Source organism: Chrysochloris asiatica, unplaced genomic scaffold (assembly GCF_000296735.1).
Source record: "Chrysochloris asiatica unplaced genomic scaffold, ChrAsi1.0 scaffold00053, whole genome shotgun sequence".
In the NCBI taxonomy this organism is placed as follows: domain Eukaryota; kingdom Metazoa; phylum Chordata; class Mammalia; order Afrosoricida; family Chrysochloridae; genus Chrysochloris; species Chrysochloris asiatica.
In genome coordinates this window covers 17,072,496-17,092,215 of record NW_006408571.1, presented here as the reverse complement: position 1 = coordinate 17,092,215, position 19,720 = coordinate 17,072,496, and the positions used below count along the sequence as shown (strand labels likewise).

At 46.7% G+C, this 19,720-nt stretch overlaps 1 protein-coding gene across 1 annotated transcript in view; it reads left to right on the top strand.

Moving 5' to 3' along the window:
* The window catches only part of CORO2A (coronin, actin binding protein, 2A), a 40,266-nt gene extending 21,234 nt beyond the window's left edge, over positions 1-19,032 (top strand). Inside the window, exons 2-11 of the mRNA XM_006863146.1 lie at positions 2,878-2,994; positions 5,371-5,520; positions 6,131-6,310; positions 6,948-7,064; positions 8,142-8,246; positions 9,313-9,409; positions 10,298-10,410; positions 10,672-10,762; positions 11,596-11,846; positions 18,901-19,032. Of these exons, the coding sequence (XP_006863208.1) occupies positions 2,878-2,994; positions 5,371-5,520; positions 6,131-6,310; positions 6,948-7,064; positions 8,142-8,246; positions 9,313-9,409; positions 10,298-10,410; positions 10,672-10,762; positions 11,596-11,846; positions 18,901-19,032 (1,353 nt within the window). The remainder of the gene's footprint in view (positions 1-2,877; positions 2,995-5,370; positions 5,521-6,130; positions 6,311-6,947; positions 7,065-8,141; positions 8,247-9,312; positions 9,410-10,297; positions 10,411-10,671; positions 10,763-11,595; positions 11,847-18,900) is intronic.
* Positions 19,033-19,720: the final 688 nt, after the last annotated feature.

The window sequence follows — 19,720 nt, the reverse complement described above, 5'->3', positions numbered from 1 at the left end:
TTTGAAGCAAGGTCAGAGACCACCCCTGCATCTTTGCTCATTCATGACAGGACATGGTCTCAGGGACCTCACATGAAAAGTGCCGTGGTCTCTGTAGAGTCAGGGAGCTGAGTAAGGAGAGGAGACCCATGCTCCCTGAGTCCACACTGTGCCAGAAAGTTCACTTTCAAAAACTCCTGAGACTGTGTGCCGCCAGTACTTGGCCTAGGGCCTACGCTGTAGGTATCTTGTAAATAGTGGCTGCATGTATGATGCTGGCCAGTCTCCTCCTCAGCTATCTCCCAGCTAGGCATAAAAATGGTCAGTGAAGCATTCCGCTGGGTGAGCTCCAGACAATGTGGCCAGGCATTGGCGGATAGAAGGCCTGTTCTGCCAGGGCCGTGTGTTCTGGCCTGGACTTATCACCTCAGCCTCAGTCTGGGATCTGTGAAATGAGGGGGATGAACACTAACAGCTCTAAGATTCTGTGACTGAACTTAAGTCCCCAGGAAATCCAAGTCTCTCTGCTGGAGTTGACATCTCAGCTTCAGGGCTGCCTGACATGGGCTTGGGGGCCTGGGTGGACCTCCCAGCACCAATACAGGAATTCTTAGCAGGGAAGAGAGAAATCCCCTTTTTTCCAATTGAGATGTAATTCACTTACCATAAAATTACCATTTCAAAGTGCACAACTCAGTGGGTTTTACCAGATTGTACAATGGTCACCACTATCTAACTCCAGAACATTTTAATGACCCTAAAAAGGAAAGCCCAAAGCCATTAAGAAGCTACTCTTTATTGCCCCTTCCCCAGCTCCTGGCAATGACTAATCTACATTTTGTTTTTATGGATTTGCCTAATCTGGATAGTTTATCTAAATGGAACCCCTGCAATACATGGGCTTTTGTGTCTGACTTTTTTCACTTAGGATAATGTCTTCAAGACTCATCCATGTTGTTGTTTTAAGTGCCTTCAAACCCCAACTCAAGGATCGGGGATCAGCTGGTGAGCTTGAACTGCCGACCTTGTAGTTCAAACCATCCTTGTGGGTCCAGTGCATCAACCCACAGCACCACATCAGGATGTTATAACATGTATCAATACTTCATTTCTTTTTACCGCCTGCCACTGACTGATTTCCAGAAGCTGATCACCAGCCCTTTCTCCTCAGTCTGTCATAGCTTGTAGACTGCTGAAACCGGTTACACATCACAGCAACATAGAAACCCACTGACACATGAGTTGTGGCTACATACAAGATGAATTGGCCAGGACTCAAACCCATATTTCCCATGTAGATGGTGAAAATTTCACCTCTGAATCCCGATTCTATTATCCTCAGTCCTTTAAATAGTTGAATAACATTCTGTTGTATGAGTAAACCACACTTCATTTATCCATTCATCTGATGATAAACACTTGGGCTGTTTCCATTTTTGGGCTATTATGAATAATGCAGCTGTGAACATTCATGTATTTGTGTGGGCATGAGTTTTTATTCTCTGGAGTATTTACATAGAAATAGAATTGCTGGGTCATAACGTAATGTAAGGAGCTCTGGTAGCGTAGTGGTTACGAATCGGGCTGCGAATCTCACGGTCAGCAGTTTGAAACTACCAGTTGTTCCGCGGGAGAAACATGAGGCTTTCTGCTCCTGTAAAGATTTACAGCCTTGGAAACCCTGTACAGGGTCGAAACCAACTCACAACAACAAAGCGTAATGTAGGAGTCCTGGTCTGGCTCCATGGGATAAAGCGCTGGACTGCAAGAACAGTTTGAACATCAAGGGCAGTGGTTCAAGCTCATCAGCTGCTTCTCAGAAACCCTATACAGGGTCGCTGTGAGTTGGAACTGACTCGGTAGCATTTAACAATAGCAACAGGGTAATAAGGAGCTCTGGTAGCATAGTGGTTACAAGTCAGGCTGCCAACCTCAGGGTCAGCAGTTCGAAACTACCAGCGTTCTGTTCCCCTAAAGATTTACAGCCTCGGAAACCCTGTGCAGGGTCACTATGAGTCAGAACTGACTCCATGGTATTTATAAGAACAATGTAGTCTTGGTGTTGCACTGTATGATAAGCACTGGGCTGCTAACTGCAAGGTCAGTGGTTTAAACCTACCAGGTGCTCCTTGGAACCCCTATATAGGGTTGTTAGGAGTCAGAACCAACTTGAAGGCACTTAACAACAATAACAAGGGTAACTCTGTTTGACCTTTGAGGAACTGCCAGACTCTTTTCCATGGCAGCTACCCCAATTTACATTCCACCAGCAGAATAAGAGGGGAAATGCACTTTTATTGAGCACCTACTATGTGCTAGAACCCTCACTGCACAGTGGTCAAACCACTTGGTTGCTAGCTGAATGGTCAGAACTTCGAACTCACCAGCTGCTCTGCAGGAGAAAGATGTGGCTGTCTGCTTCCACAAAGATATACAACCATGGAAACCCTTTGGACTAGTTCTACTCTGTTCTGTAGGGTCTCCATGGATCAGAATCGGTTTGTGCTGGATTTTACTATGTGCTGGAGCCTTTCCATGGAAGCCTGGTGTGGTGCTGTAGGATAAACACTGGACTGCTTAACTGCAAGATTGGTGGTTCAAACCCACCAGCTGCTCCTTGGAAAGCCTATGAGTTGGAATCAACTTGAAGGCACTTTATACCCCTGGTGTCCTGTGATCATCACACCACCTTGTAAGATACCTGTTGTTGGCTCTGTTTTATTGAGGAAGACACTGAGGCTCAGAGAAGTGGCTACACCCTCCCAAGGTCACACAGAGAATCTGTGGGAGACCTAGAATCACACCTACTTTTGCCTTGACATTTTCCTGTCTACTCAGTGATTGCTGCTGACTGTCCAGAAGCTCCTCCCCTCACTCCTCCTGGACATTGTTTTACAGACTGGAAAGTTGGACCCTCACTATCCAAAGGTCTGCGGACATAGAGGAAACGTCTTAGACATCAAGTGGAACCCTTTTGATGATTTTGAGATTGCTTCCTGTTCTGAAGATGCCACGGTGAGTGCCTGCTTCAAGCAGCCATGAAGTTGTTCTCATAACTGAAAGGGTGGGATACGGAGGGAGGTAGAGTGGTGTCTACTCAACTCCTTCATCACTGAGGTGGAGGAGGAAGGTGAGCAGATCAAAGAAGAAAAGTCCTGGACTCTGGGACTTGGGGTACCACTCCTCCTTCCTGAGGACCTCAGTTTCTCCACCTGTATGAAGTACATAATAGCTCCCACTTATCTTCTGATGATCCAATGAGATTCAGACTCCAATAAGAAAGCCCACCCTTTGGGGGAACTATACAATAATGTGAGGGGCATTTTCATTGTGGCCAGAAAATACTAAGTCCCTTAATCTCACATACAGCAGGAAAAGAGCTTCAAAAGAGTTGGAGCAGAACCTTATATGAGAATGGGCACCAAGATCATCCCCAACGCTTCATGTCCACCTCCATTTTTGAGCTCCCATTCTATATCAGGATGCAGTCCCTTCCTGGTGTTATTTATTTATAACTTATTATGTGCTTGCTTCTAAAACACAGTGGGTCTGGCTTAAAACCAAAGATATAGATATGACCAAGATAAAAGTCATACTCGAAGCGGTCACATACTGTGAGCCTACTTATACATCGTATTACTTGGTGTTCCCAGCAACCTCACAAGGTAGGATAATTATCTGATGGAGAAGCCATGAATCAGAGAGGTGCAGCAATTTGCCCATGATCACACAGCTTATAAGAGGCAGAGCCAACCTTTAGACTGGGGCCCGTCTGACTCCAGAGCCCATTGTCTGTCCACCAAAGTCTGTCACTTCTCAAAAGACCAAGAGAAAAGTGAGGACATCATGCCAGACACATAGGCACAGAAGAGTTGAAGCAGTTGAGCTTCCAGGTTTTGCTCTGAGCTGCCTGGCAGCTAAGGCAAAAAGGGAAATACATAAAACCTATTGCAGAACCCTCATTGTCTAATCAAAGGAAGCAGACTCGTTCCATCAGGAGAGGCAGGCAGAAAATTCTAAGACCTATGTCAGTTTCCATGTAGGGGAGGACCTTGCTGGGTTTGAGGACCATAAAGAACAGTGTCTGCTGAGTTGGTGCCCTACCACTGCAGTCAGACCATGTGAGAGTGGCCTTGTCTCCAATGAGTGTAGGTCTTTGAATAGGATACCAAATGCCAGATGCTGCGCCCCCTGCTGTAATGCTTTCACACATGCCCAAAGACTCCCTTAAAGGTCTATTAAGTCTCCCTTTGGCCCCATTGTCTGTGACTGTCCTGTCCCAGACATCCCAGAGGCAGGGGGAGTGGACATGATTGTCAGGAATTGGCAGTGCTTTTTCTGGCCCCAGCAGCAGCCCCCAGAGTGATTCCAGACCCTCGTAAACCAAGTGCACTGCTGTTTCCTCCTTGTCCCCTGGGAGCTATGGGGGAGAACGGCTCTTCAGCTCTGGACAGTGGACAGTCTTTGCCTCAAACAGACCTGCTGTCCTCCAGTCCAGGTCCATTTCTGTGCCATCACTGACCTCCCCAATCACATCAGTCTAGAACCTTTCTGGTTTAAAATCTAAAGATGACCAGGAAACCAACATTTGCTGAATTTAATTGAAACAAAGTCTACATGAAAACTCTGTGTTTCTAAGAGAGATTAAGTACAATCACACAAGGGGCTGAGAACTCTGCAGGACACTGAGGAACATCAGGCCAGCACCATTCTGGACTCCATTTCCCTCTGCAGCATCCCCCCAGTACCTCCATTTGTATACCCCTGTGACGGGGAGCTCACGTTCTCCCCCTTCCACCCTCGGACAGCACTGATTTATTAGATGCTGCTTCTTCAGGCTGACCCCTGCCTGCCTGGACTTCCTAAGGCTGTATTCTAGGAGAAGTCCCAGACCTTTTCTCAACCCCATACAACCTAGTCTCTGGTTCTTTAGTCTTTCCTCTTCCAGGCAATCCAGTCCAAGGATTTCTCCCAAAACTCAGTCCTAATCCAGAGCTTACTCTGGCTCCCTAGTGCCGTAAGGATGAACAAAAACATGAACATGGCATTCGAGTCTTCTCCTGGCATTCACCCTGGGCCTTTGGACAAAGAGTTTGCAGACCATTGTACTGTGTAGGATATCCTAGGCTGGAGAAAGATTGGCAGACCTATGGCCCACCCATTTGGGTCAACAGGGTAGCAGAGATTACCAGGGTGCAGATTTGGAAACTTCAGTTTATTTTGGCTGCATGCCTGTCTCTGCTCAGGCTGAGGGGACCTTAATGAAATCTTTGACCCTCTGAGAATTCCCCGGACCCTTCTGCTGGACACTGTCAGTTCTATGGCTTGGGGTTGGCTGGAGTCTGAGGTGGTCTTGGCTAACTCTCTCCCTCGGCGGTGTCTTCCTACCAGATTAAGATTTGGAACATCCCGAAGCATCTGCTGTCAAGGAACCTCACAGCCTTCAAGAAGGAGCTGGTGGGCCACTCCCGCAGAGTGGGCCTGGTGGAGTGGCACCCCACAGCCGCTAACGTCCTCTTTAGCTCTGGCTATGACTACAAGGTGGGTCTGCCTGGAGGAGGTGGTCTGGGCATCAGTTTCCCAAGGTGTACACAAACGGGATTGTTGGTACCATCACCAAGCCTTTTAAATGTTTCCCTGCCATTCTCTAGGGGAGACAGAAACACCTGTGATAGATAAAAGAGTGAAGGGGGAAGAGGCTGGAGGGTCTGGGCTTCCCACTTCTAGATCAGAATGCCTGTCTCCTACTTCTTTAGGCTGTCTCTGCAGGGCTGCTGCCTATGGCTGTGTGGGCTGTCTGTGTACTGCTCCAGGGGGCCACTGTTCATATCCTAGGCTATGGAGTGGGCTACCCTGGAGCTGTGCAGTGCACAACCTATGCAACTAAACCTGTGTATCTGCATGAGGTGGAAGCTGCTCCTAAGAACAGTTTGAAGCCCCCTGGGGTCCTCCCACCATGTATGTTTTGTTGCTCTAAGGCAGATGGTGTTTTCTTTGCACTGACAGCCTGACTCCCAGCATTCCCTGCTACTTCATGGCAGTTAGCTGCAGATCCATACTACCATCTGCAGCTTCCCTCCTGGGGATACTGTGTTTCACTACAGCCAGCCGGCATGTGTCTGCTGCACTCAGCTGACTCTCTCCTGTGCAGGTGATGGTCTGGAACCTGGACACAAAGGAATCTGTCATCACGAGCCCTGTGAGGACAATCGATTGTCACAAAGATGTGATCCTTTCCATGTCCTTCAACACCAACGGCAATCTGCTGGCCACCGCCTGCAAAGACCGCAAGATTCGGATCCTCGACCCTCGAATGGGAACGGTTCTCCAGGTCAGTACTGGGCCAGCATCTGGTATGAGGTCAGAGGAACATGGAGCATAATGGGATTGGAGAGACTTCTAAGAAGTCTTTATATATGTTATCCTCTTATGAACTCTCAGCATCCCTGAAAGGTAGGGTGTCCTCACTTTTCAGATGAGGAAACCAAGGTCAAAGAGAAGTGAAGTGACTTGCTCATACGTAGAGCTGGGTTTGAACCTGGTGTGACTCCAGCGTTTACAGGTTCACCTCAGCTGTCACTGGCCAAGGCGTTGGGAGAGCTGAGGGCCCCACTGTTTCTCCACCATGTGACGGGAAGTAGTGCTTCCCTATCTCTGAACCTCTGTCTCCTCCTCTGTAACAGTGGATCACAGTCCTTTCTCTCAGGGATGCGATGCATAATGCAAGTGGTACTGCCCACCTACCGCATGCATGGCACACATAGGTACTCAACACTCTTCCAGGAAGAGCTTGGAGCTGGGCAGAAGTTTACCTCTCCCACAGCTCAGAAAACTAAGCCTGGACAAAACTAGAGGGGGAGACTCCATGTGCATAGAGGTGGTGCCCTGCACGATTCTCCAGAAAGGAGGGCATTCCTGAAGCGGTAGCATATCAGGGCCTCTCCCACCAAACACACATGTCCTTCCAGGAAGCCGACTACAAGGGGCACCGTGTCAACAAGGTGCTGTTTCTGGGGGGCTTGAAGAAGCTGCTGTCCACCGGCACTTCCCGATGGAACAACCGGCAAATGGCCCTATGGGACCAGGTGAGTCTTGCACCCAGCCCCACCCCCACCCTCACCCTCATCTTTATCTCTTAGCTGAGTGCTTGCTTGATTCATTTGTTGGTTCATTCATTCATTTCTCAGATACTTGCTTAGTACAGTCTTCCAAATGCTGGGGATCCAGGCATGACTAAGAGATACGCTGACAGCCCACTGAGTAAGCCCAGACCTGTGTGTGTCTGGGTGTTCCTGGAGAAGCTGATCTGGACTCATGAGAGGCTCTAGTGTAGGGAGGACACATGGCTGAATCTGGGACAGGACTGGGGGCAGATGGGGTGGAGGTTGGGGACAGAGAGGACCTTTTGGTCAGAGGGACCAGCGAGAGCAAAGACTAGGAATGAGACTGAGAGGTATGGGCATGGAGATCTTGTCATTTAGGGTGGCTTTGGGAGAGGAAGTGGGTCATGGGGGTGGCATGAAGGCCAGGCCAGGCAGGATTCATTTGAAGGAGCACTTGACAAGAGTTTCAAAGACTGAGTTTCCTTCTTCATATACTAAAACAAAACTAACAAACAGGTCAGGGAGGAGCAGAGTGAGATTAGGTACCTGAAAAGTGATTTGTTGATGGCACAATAGAAGGTGGTTGTGTGTTAATGTCTATAAAAATAACATTTCCATCAAACAGCAGCCCACAGATTGGGCCTCAAGAACCGGGGGTATCCTCTTTATGTCCCCATACACACTAACTCAGTCTCTCACACACATGCACACACAAACTCTCTCACACAGTTCCTGTCAGAGACACACACACTCAGTCACTCTCTCGCACCCACCACACACACTAACTCAATCTGTCTGTTACACACACACCAACTCACTCTTTCTAACACGCACGCTCAGTCTGTCTCTCACACACACGATCTTTAGTGTCCACCACACACTAACTCATTCTGTGTCTCTCACAGACAAACTTACTCTCATACATACACACTCAGTTTCTCTCACACACACATACCAACTATGAGAGGAACTCTTGTCTCACACAGCACACTTGCCCATGTTGGGACTGAGGGCCCTGTGAGTAACCACCAGCCTCTGTGCTCTCCCCTTTCCTCACAGGACGACCTCTCTGTGCCTCTCACAGAAGAAGATCTGGATGGCTCTTCAGGGGTTCTGTTTCCCTTCTACGACGTGGATACCAGCATGCTCTACGTGGTGGGGAAGGTCAGCATGCTCTACTTGGGCAGGGAGGTGGCCTCCTGTACCCAAGGCATAAGGCAGAACTACTGCCCATTTGGCCTCACTGGTGCCAGATAGTAGCCTGGAGCCCGTGGGGTGGGGCAAGGACAATACTCTGCCTCTGAGGCTTGTCTGGCCATTGTTAGGGGGCATGGGATTCACACAGGGTACCCAGAGGCATGAGAAAGACAGCCAGAAACCTCACTGGGTGCAAACAGTTCTTCCATCCTGCTCCACAAGTCTTCCTGGAAAGTAGCTTCAGTTCCTGATGGACGCTCATTTGAAGGATTGTGTAGAAATGTGGATACGCATGCACACTAAGTGCTGTATTCAGTAACTGGGGGGTACCTGAAGGTGGACCAGAGTGGGAACCACGGCAGGACCTTCTCTGCACCTGCAGTAGCAGCCCCTTCCCTCTAGCGCCCCTGAAGGGACAAGCCTGTGAGCCCTGCCTGTACCCCACACACCGAAATACACTCTCAGGCACCTGGCTGGCCACTCTTCCCTGTGGTGAGTTCAGCATTCCTTTCCCCTTTAGTTGGACACCCTGCACTCGTCCCTTCCCAGCTCTGGATCAAAATGAGGAGGGGCCTGTTGGCTTTTCTCCACACAGCACCCTGTATTTTGGGTAGAACAAGTCTTCATTGGGTAGGACTGTTCCTTCTTTGACGCCCACCCATGCCAGTAGCTGTCTTCTCCCCCTGCCCAGTTATTAGGATGACAGAAACTCCCCCTAGGGATAAGACTCATGGCTGGTCTCTGAGGACTAGTCAGTTCTAACCTTCGTATGTAGTTTTCAGATGGGAGTGGTCCTGGGGCCTGTCTTCCCAGAGCCTCTGCTTTGGAAGGACAGGGTGGGCTTTAAGTCATGGCTGAGGGATGGAAGGTTAAAATGGGGACACCCCCACCTGAACTCCCTGCTGTTTTCCTTTGTGAGATGTGTTTGCCAACTGTTCACTCAATGTGAGAGCCAGGTTTTTGCTGCGTGGCATTGGCGGCCAGGTGGGGAGCTGATGGAGCGAGCTCTGCATCTTACCTTCCTCTTCCTTAGGGAGACGGGAACATCCGTTACTATGAGGTGAGCTCAGACAAGCCTCACTTGAACTACCTGACCGAATACCGCTCCTGTTACCCACAGAAGGGAATCGGTGAGTGTGGAGCTTTGAGGCCACGTAGAGTTAGGGCTTCAGGGCCAGATCTGGAGAGCTCAGGCCTGAGCCAGGAGAGCCCATATTTGGTAGGGGAGAGGGCACTCACCACACCGATGATGGAAATGTGTTGGGGCTCTAACTGAGGTATGCATGAGGTTGTCTGAAAGCACAGAGGAGTCAGGGAAGACTTCCAGAGGACATAGCACTTGAGGAGTTACGGAGAGCACCAGGAGAGAAGGGAGGTGCTCCCAGCCCAGGGAAGATCAGTTGGCAATGTGTTTCTGGAAAACTTACCCGTGGACACTGAGTTATTTCTGACTCACAGAGACCCTGTAAGATATAATAAATAGAACTGCCCCATAGGGTTTCCAAGAATGTGATGGTGTGGTATATAGGACAAGCACTGAACTACTAACCACAAGGTCGGCAGTTCAAACCCACCAACTGCTCCTCAGAAACCCTATACAGGGTTGCTATGAGTCGGAACCAACTCAACGGAACTTAACAACAGCAACAATCTCTATGAAAGCAGGCTGCCGCAGTTTCGTCTCACAGAGTAGCTGATAGTTTGGATCCACAGTTCTTACGAGCAGTTCTCTGTCACATGGGTTGCTATGAGTCAGAATCAGCCTGAGGGCACCCAACAGCAACACACAGAGCAACCAACTATAAAAATCTAGCTAGAATAAAGAAGTCCTGGAAGGTGGGGACAGCGTCTGGTGATTTCCACTGGTTCCCAGGCACTGGGCCCAGCCCAGCATAAGTATTTGTTTACCATTTGTTGAAGGTGGTTTCTATTGATGTGTGCAGCCTGGTTTTTCAACTCACATTGGGTCACTATGGCCCCCAGGCCAGCCTGTAACCTCTTGTCCCCTTGGCTCACAGGTGTCATGCCAAAGAGAGGTCTCGACGTGTCCTCCTGCGAGATCTTCCGCTTCTACAAGCTGATCACAACCAAAAGCCTCATTGAGCCTGTATCCATGATTGTACCCCGGCGGGTAAGGTGGTGGGGCCATCCGGGGAAGGCAGGACTCAGGTGTCAGGGGCTGGCCACAGGTAGTACCATGGTCATGTGGTGTCACCGGGAGCCAGGAGTCCTGGGTCTCACCCACCTCTGCTCCTGAGTTACTATGTGACCCTGGGCAGTCCCTTTGCTCTCTGGGCTTGGACTTCCACTCCTCAGCAGAGACTGGGGCCCCTCCTACCTGGTCAGCGTCTCACACAATGGTCATCTCTTGGTATCCTGATTTCTTCTGCAGTCAGAATCCTACCAAGAGGACATCTACCCCCCAACCGCAGGGGCCCAGCCCTCTCTGACTGCCCAGGAGTGGCTCAGCGGGGTGAACAGAGGTGAGAGAGGCCTCAGGCAGGTGCCGAGGGGGCTTTGGTTGGAATTTTCATTCTTTCTTAACCCTGGAAGATAATCAATCCCCAGTGTCTGGGATGGTCCCATGTTGGGGAGCCTCTGTAGAGTCTTGTCCTATGTGGCTCAGAAAACTCCTTGCCTCAAGGCCATTGTCCAGTGGAAACACTTCTTTAAACTGTACGAGGTGTACAAGGTGACCAGAGAGTCTCAGCCAGTCTTCCCTTGCCTAGTCCCCAGCCCCATCATTCCTGACCTAAGAGACCCTCTAGATAGCAGTCCCCACCCAGCTAGGCCCTTATGCCACTCGGCCTCCTTGACCACCCACTTCTTTCTCTCTGACCACCAGAGGATCAGCCCTACCCTGCTCTCCAATTTCCAGCATCTGCCTTTGTGATTGGAAACCCCCCCAACTCCCAGTGGTTGAGAGGGGCTTTCCAGGAAACTGTGGTACAGGAGACCAGTTTTGTATAGCCTTTAGATAGGTCTCACTGTGCGGTGGGTCTACCGACGTCATCCAGGGCTGTTGGGAGAATTCATGGACTTGATAAATGGCAGGGTACCATGTGGGTAGGGCTACCTTGAGCTCACAGTATTTGGGGGCCACTCCCACGCATGCCACCTGTAGACAACAGGTAGTAATTGCAGTATGGGTCTCTGTATTGATTGTCCTGGTCCTTGTGTCTGGACTTAGCTGCGTGTGGCCATATCTTCTGAACCAACCTCGTGTGTCTGAGTGGCTCTCTGTGTTGATCCCCCCCACCCCCTAATTGTCTGCTCAGGGATGCTCAGTCCTCACAGTGCCCTGCTTTGTTCCCAGGACCACTCCTGGTGTCCCTCAGGCCTGGCTCGGAGCTGCTGAGCCCAAGGCCAGAGCCTCTAGAGAGGCCTTTCTCCAATTTGGTGGCCCCAGCCTCACCCCAGCCTCCAGAGATCAGCCGGAGGCCTTCATTCGTGCTAGAGGAGAAGGCGCCAAGGTGGGCAGCAGAACACAGGCTGGAGGAGAAGAAAACCTGGTTCTCCAATGGCTTCGATGTTTTCGAGTGTCCCCCACCAAAGACAGAGAATGAGGTGTGAATGAAGGAAGTGGGAGGGGCTCACACAAGGGAGGGAGGGAGGAGGGAAGAAAGGTGGGATGGAGGGAAGGAAGGTGGGATGGAGGGAGAAAATGAGGCTGAGGAGAATTACCTGCTATGTGGCTTGGTCCAGTCACTTAACTCATTTTGTTAATTCATCCAGCAGCAGATGCCAAGATGGTAGGTTTATTCTCCATCTGTCAGGTGAAGAGGGAATCCTGGGTGATGAGGTGCTAATTTACAGTTTGGAGGTTCAGCTTCACCTAGAGGCCCCTCGGGAAAAAGACCTTGTGATCTACTTCTGACAAATCAGCCATTGGAAACACTACGAAGCTTAGTTCTACTATGACACACATGGGGTTTCCATGAGTCACGATCAACTCAACAGCTACTAGTGAAATTGGAGAGGGTATTATGTGTCTGATAGATATTCAAGTTTTTTTTAGTTCTTTTGTTTTTGTTTGGTTCTGACATTCTATGATTTTCTTTGCTTTCAGAACCAACATTTGTTAAGAACCAACATCTGACGAGACTTTATCTTTCATACTTTAGACATGTTGTTACAACAGTGATCCTATGTACAACAGAACAAAACAATACCCAGTCCTGTGCCATCCTCAGAGTTGTTATGTTTGAGTCCATTGTAGCTGCCACTGTGTCAGTCCATCTCGTTGGGAGTCTTCCTCTTTTTTTCTCATTCTTTCAATTTTAACAAGCATAATGTCTTTCCAGGGACTGGTCCTTCCTGACAGAATGTCCAAACTACGAGAGATAAAATCTCACTATCCTGGCTTCTAAGGAGCTCTCTGACTGTACTTCTTTCAAGACAGATTTGTTTGTTCTTCTGGCAGTCCATAGTATTTCCAATATTCTTCACCAACATCCTGCTTCAAATGCATCAATTCTCCCACGGTCTTCCTTATTCATTGACCAATTTTCACATGCATATGAGGCCATTGGAAATACCATGGCTTGGGTTAAGTGCGCCTTAGTCCTCAAAATGACCTCTTTGCTCTTTAACACTTTAAAGAGGTCTTGTGCAACAGATTTGCCTAATGGAATACGTGATTTGATTGCTTGACTGCCACATCCATGAGTGTTGATAGTAGATCCAAGCAAAATGAAGTCTTTGACAATTTCAATCTAAATAATATCATGATGTTATTTAGCAGTGAAGATTTTTGTTTCCTTTATTCTGAGGTGCAGCCCATACGGAAATCTGTAGTCTTTGATCATCATCAGTAAGTACATCAAGTCCTCTTTGCTTCCAGAAAGCAAGTTTGTGTCATCTGCTTATCTCAGGTTGCTAATGAATCTTCCTCCAACCCCGATGCCACGTTCATCATATAATCCATTTTCTCAGATTATTTGCCCAGCATACAGATTAAATAGCTATGGAGAAAGGATACAACCCTGAGGCACACCTTTCCTGATTTTGAACCATTCAATATCCCCTTGTTCTGTTTGACTAATTGCTTCTTGGTTCCTCATGAGCACAGTTAAGAGTTCTAGAATTTCCATTCTTTACAGTGTTATCCATAGCTAATCATGATCCACATGGTCGAATGCCTTTGCAGACTCAGTAAAACACAAGTAAACATTTTTCTCGGCTTTTAGTCAAGATGCATCAGCAATGATAAGGCTAGTTCCACGGTCTCTTCTGAATCTGAATCTGCCACAATTATTTTTAAATTATCTTCAGTTAAAATTTTACTTTCATGTGATAGTAATGATATTGTTCAATAATTTCTGCATTCCATTGGGTCACCTTTCTTTGGATTGGGCACAATTATGGATCTCTTCCAATCGGTGACCAGATAGCTATCTTCCAAATTACTTGGCACAGATGAGTGAGACCTCCAGCGCAGCATCGTTTGTTGGAACATTTCAATTTATATTTAATCAGTTCTGGGGGCCTTGCTTTTCACCAGTGCCTTCATTGCCACTTAGATGTCTTACTAAAATGTCAATTCTTGATCATATGCTACCTCTTGAAGTGATTGAACATCATTTTTCTTTTGATGTAGAAGAGATGACAGTGGAGTTCCTGACCCTAGATGGTTGTCTATATTCAGGGCATTCAGTCCAGAAGTAGTTTGTGGGGGCCCTTGGTGAAACCATTTTGAGGGTGCTAGGATGGCAGGGTGTCTGGTTATGAGGGATTTTGCTAGACTCATGCTGGTCTGGTGGCTTTGCGGGTTCTGTAGGTCTGAAGCCAAGTCTACTTGGATCCAGGCACCAGGCACCAAAGTGGTGCAGCTGGCCCCTGTCTCATATTGACATAGCTCACAACCACCCACCTGGCTCTAAACTCCTAGAGAGCAGGGTCTGCACTGGGGGTGGATGGAGGTAGGAGCTGCCACACCTCTGGTTCTCAGGAGATCGTGGTGAAAAAGAAGGACTCAATCACACCTTTCCTGTCGCCTATGTGAACCTGCTCTGCCAGACCACCTTCTGTTGCCAAGGCTGCTCACAAAAGTTCAAGATGGTTGTGCTGTGTCTGGCTGACCATTCACCAGTGTCCCTCTCTCACCGTAACTGCCAAGCTTCTTCTAGCATGCATTCAGAACCTCTGAAGTTCAGAGTTCCAGAATTTTTATCTGTTCCTCTTTCATTTGGTCTCTTTTATCTTTGCTGTAGTGTGCCTGCCTGATCCACCATCTTGCCAGAAGTCGCTCTTGCCTGTCTTTTTAATGACCTTTTACTTTCTTCATGTATAATGTTCTTGATGTCATCCCACACCACCTCCAGTCTTCATTTGTGTTCAGTGTGTCAAATCTGCTCTTGAGATGTTCTCTAAATTCAGGTGGAATATATTGAAGGTCTAGTTTTGACTCTTATAAACTTGCATATGAGTGATTGATGATCTGTTCCACAGGGGCCCCTGGACTTATTTTAGCTGATTATATTGAGCTTCTCCATCGTCTCTTCCCGCAAATGCAATCAGTGTGATTCCTGTGCATTCCATCTGGTGACATCCATATGTATTATTGTTGTTGTTGTTGGTAGGTGCCATCAAGTTGGTACCGACTCATAGTGACCATGTGCAAAACAGAATGAAACACTGCCCAGTCCTGGCCTAACTTCACAGTCTTTGCTATCTGCTGCCACTCTGTCAATCCAACTCCTTGGGTGTCTTCCTCTTTTTCTCTGACCCTCCAATTTACCAAACATGGTACCCTTCTCTAGTGACTGGTCCATCATAACAATATGTCCGAAGTATGAGAGCTGAAGTCTAGCCATGCTGACTTCCAAGGAGCACTCTGGGCATACTTCTTCCAACACAGATCTGTTTGTTCTTTTGGTAGTCGTGGTACTTTCAGTATTCTTCTCCAGTACCATAACTAATGCTTCAATTCTTCTACAGTCTTCCTTATTTATGGCCCAACTTTTGCATGCATATGAGGTTATTGAAAATACCATGACTTAGGTCAGGCACACCTTAGTCCTCAAACTGACGTCTTTGCTCTACAACACTTTAAAGAGGTCTTGTGCAGCAGATTTGCCCAATGCAATACATCATTTGATTTCTTGACGTCTGTGTCCATGAGTGTTGATGGTTGATCTGAGCAAAATGAACTCTTTGATAATGTCAACGTTTTCTCCATTTATATGGATGTTATCTATTGGTCCAGTGATGAGGATTTTTGTATTCTTTACATTGAAATGCAACCCATACGGAAGGCTGTGGTCTTTGATTTTCATCAGTAAGTATTTTTAAGTCCTCTTCACTTTCAGTAAGCAAGGTTGTATCATCTGCAGTCTTCCTCCAATCCTGATGCCACGTTTTTCTTCATATAATCCACTTTTTGGATTATTTGTTTAGCATACAGATTGATAAGTATAGTGAAAGAATAAAACCCTGGTGCACACTTTTCCTAATTTTAAAACATTCAGTGTTCCCTTGTTCTGTTAGAACCTCTTGGTCTGTGTGCAGGTTCCTCATGAGCACAATAAAGCACAGGTAAACATTTTTCTGGTATTCTCTGCTTTCAACCCAGATCCATCTGCCATCAGCAATGATATCCTTCTTTCTTATGTCCTCTTCTGAATCTGGCTTGAACCTCTGGAAGTTCTCTATAAATGTATGGTTTCAGCTATTTTTTGCATTATCTCTAATAAAACTTTATTAAATTAAAACTTGACTCACATGGGGTATCAATGAGATTGTCCAATGATTACCGCATTCTGTTGGGTCATCTCTCTTAGGAATGGGCACAAATAGAGATGTCTTCTGGTCAGTTGGGCAGGTTGTTGTCCTCCTTGTCCATCTTGGCATAGATGATGGATGCCTCCAATTGCGCATCAATTTATTGAAAGATTTCAATTTGTATTCCATCAATATCCGGTACCGTGTTCTTTGCCAATGACTTCAATGCACCTTGGACTTCTTCTTTCATGATCATTGGCTCTTGATCATATGCTACCTCTGGAAATGGTTGAATATTGACCATTTCTTTTTGGTACAGTGACTCTGTGTATTCCTTCCATCTTTTTTTGATGCTCTCTGCTTCATTCAATATTTTGCCCACAGAATCCTACAATACCACAAGTCGAGGCTTGAATTTTTCTTCAGTTCCTTCAGCTTGAGAAATGCAGAGCATGTTCTTCCCTTTTAGTTTTCTAACTCCAGGTCTTTGCACATTTTGTTATAATATTTGACTTTGTCTTCTTGAGCGAACCTTTGAAATTTTCTGCTCAACTCTTGTACCTCTTCACTTCTTCCATTTGCTTTAGCGTCTTTACGCTGGAGAGCAAGTTTCAAAGTCTCTCCTGACCTCCATTTTGCTCTTTTTCTTCCTTGTCTTCTCAATGACCTTTTGCTTTCTTCCTGTGTGATGTTCTTAATGTCACCCCACAATTCTTGTGGTCTCCTGTCTTTAGTGTCTAATGCATCAAATCTATTCTTTAAATGATCTCTAAATTCAGATGAGATATATTGAAGGTCATATTTTGGCTCCCATGGACTTGTTTTAATTTTTTTCAGCTTTAGCCTGAGTTTGCATATTCTGTTCATAGTCTGCCCCTGGCCTTGTTTTGACTGATGAAATGAAGCTTTCCCATATATGTCTCCTCCACAGATGGAATCAATTCAATTTCTGTGTATTCCATCTGGTGAGGTCCATGTATCGAGTCATCTTTTATGTCGTTTAAAAAAATATTTGCAATGAAGAAGTCATTGGTCTTATATAAAATTCTGTCTTGCTATCTCCACATCGTTTCTATCACCAAGGCCATATTCCTAACACTTTGTTTCCAACTTTTGCATTCCAATTACTCGTAATTATCAATGCATCTTGATTACATGTTTGATCAATTTCAAACTGAAGAAGTTGATAGAATTCATCAATTTTATTGTCTTTGATGTTAGTGGTTGGTACATAAATTTGAATAATAGTGGCATTAACTGGTCTTCCTTGTAGGCGTATGTATGGATATGATTCTATTACAACAGCACCATGCTTCAAGATAGATCTTGAAAAGCTCTTTTTGACAATGAATGTGACACCATTTCTTATCAATTTGTCATTTCTGACATAGTAAACCATACAATTGTCTGATTTTGAATGGCCAATACCTGTCCATTTCAGCTCACTAATTAATGCCTAAGACAATGGTATTTATGCATTTCATATCAATTTTGATTATTAATGGATGTTTGTATCTGTTTTTTCTCATTTTGAGTTGTGCCCAATCAGCAAATGAAGGAACCAAAAGCTTTGCTCTATCATTAAAGTCAACTCTACTGTGAGGAGGCAGCTCTTCCCCAGTCGTATTTTGAATGCCTCCTAGCCTGAGGGGCTCATCTTCCAGCACGATATTTGCTATTCATAAGGTTTTCAATGGCTAACCTCCAGAAGTGGTCAGCCTCTCTTTCCTAGTCTTAGTCTGGAAGCTCCACTGAGACCTGTCCACCATGGGTGACCCTGCAGGTACCTGAAAATATCAGTGGCATAACTTCCATCATCACAGCACCACACGCGCTATCAACAAACTGACAAACGAGTGGTGGAGTCAATCCGTAACAGTCAGTATATACAGTAAAACCTGTGTAGACCCAGTACTTGTATAATGTGGAAACATGTGAAAGAAAAGAAAATTCAAATATTTGCACTAATAGGGAGCAATAAAAAAATGGCAGAAAGGCAGAAATCTTGTGAGAAAAACAATGCAGTCTCATTGAGTTCCGGCTCTCACAGGTTCCCCTTTAGTAGCTAAAACTACCACAGGCTTCTCACAGAGGATTCTGGTCCTGACTCTGCTAAATACTGACTGGGGAATCTCACACCCTAGGTGTCTGTAGGCTTTAATGAAAGCTTCCTCAGTGGTCAATGGGGTCCTATCACAGCTGCCCACCAGGATGTGGTGAACATTCAGGGAGAAAATGATCGTCCTTAGCCAAACACTCAACACCAAGTAGCCATTCCATGCAGTGGCAGCAGTTACAGTGCTGAAGTTTGTTTTCTGGACCCCAGTTTCCAGAGGCAGAAATGGAAGCTCAGAGAGGATAATAACCTAACCTTCCCAAGGTTACACAGCTTAGTGGTGATGGAAACTCAAGTTTACAAACTTCAGGACCTAGTGTCCCTTCCACTATCCCATGGGAGATCTAAGGAGTCAAAATATATTGGAAACCTTTAAGTCTGCTTGAATTTCATTTGTTGGGTCGTAAAACACAAGGTTACCATAAAAGGTCTGTATGGTTAATGGCTGCAGTCCTGGTGTGGACCTACATGTAAGACAAGCAAGTACTCAGTGGCAAGGTCTATTAGAACCGCAAGATTGGCAGTTCAAAATTACCATTCGCTCCTCAGAAACCCTATACAGGGTCACTAGAAGTTGGAATTGACTTGATGGCACTTAACAACAGCAACAGCAGTTAAGGTCTAAACCACACACACACACACACACACACACACACACACCAGGCTTCAGCCACATTAATTTAATCACTGCCATCTCTATGAATCAAAAAGAGGTCACGTTTTAGCTTTTCTGCTGGTGTGATGGCACCAGGTGACCTGACCCTCTGTTCTTTGCTTTCCCAGCTACTGCAGATGTTCTACCGGCAGCAGGAGGAGATACGAAGGCTCCGGGAGCTGCTGACCCAGCGTGAGGTGCAGACCAAACAGTTGGAACTGGAGATCAAAAACTTGAAGATGGGTTCAGGAAGATTCTGAGCAGGGACCTCTGCCCTCCTCGCCCTCAGGGACACCACTCGGCTCCGTGGGGAGGCCCAGAACCTAGCCGCAAGTCCCCCAAGAACAACCACTATTTCTTTATTTTTTACAAGAAAACGAAACTCTCAAGTCACTAAGAGAGATTCCAGTGGGACCTGGTGCCGCTATTCTATTTGCCTTCTTGAAAGAAGTTTCTGAATTGACTGTTTTAGAAGATACCTTGCCTTCTGTTTAAGTCTGCTTTTATGGGCCCATAATAAGCTGTCATTTATGAAAGGGGGAAGAAAGTTGTACAAAGTTAGAGCTGGGAGAACATGGAAGGTGTACCCATTTGTGATTTTCAGACGATAATCCGCTGAATGAGGGCTAGCTCCCGTATCCTGCTCCACCAGACAGCTAGCTCTCCTTTATTGGGCTTCTGTGGAAGACATAATACTACTACTAAAAAAACAAAAATTAGAAGTTTGAAAATTAGTGTTTGGGTGTAAACTCCACCCCATTTTGCAGATGGGGAGACTGAGCCCTAGAGAAAGGCAAATATTTCAGTGACACCAGAATGTTCATGGCAGGGCTGAGCTGAGATCTTGGTCTCCTAGGACTGTCTTTCCACTGTTTCTGGCCTGGGGCAGGAGTCCTTTGGGTCCGGCCTCAACTGCACCCCAAAGTGCTCAGTGACTTCTGGCTGACA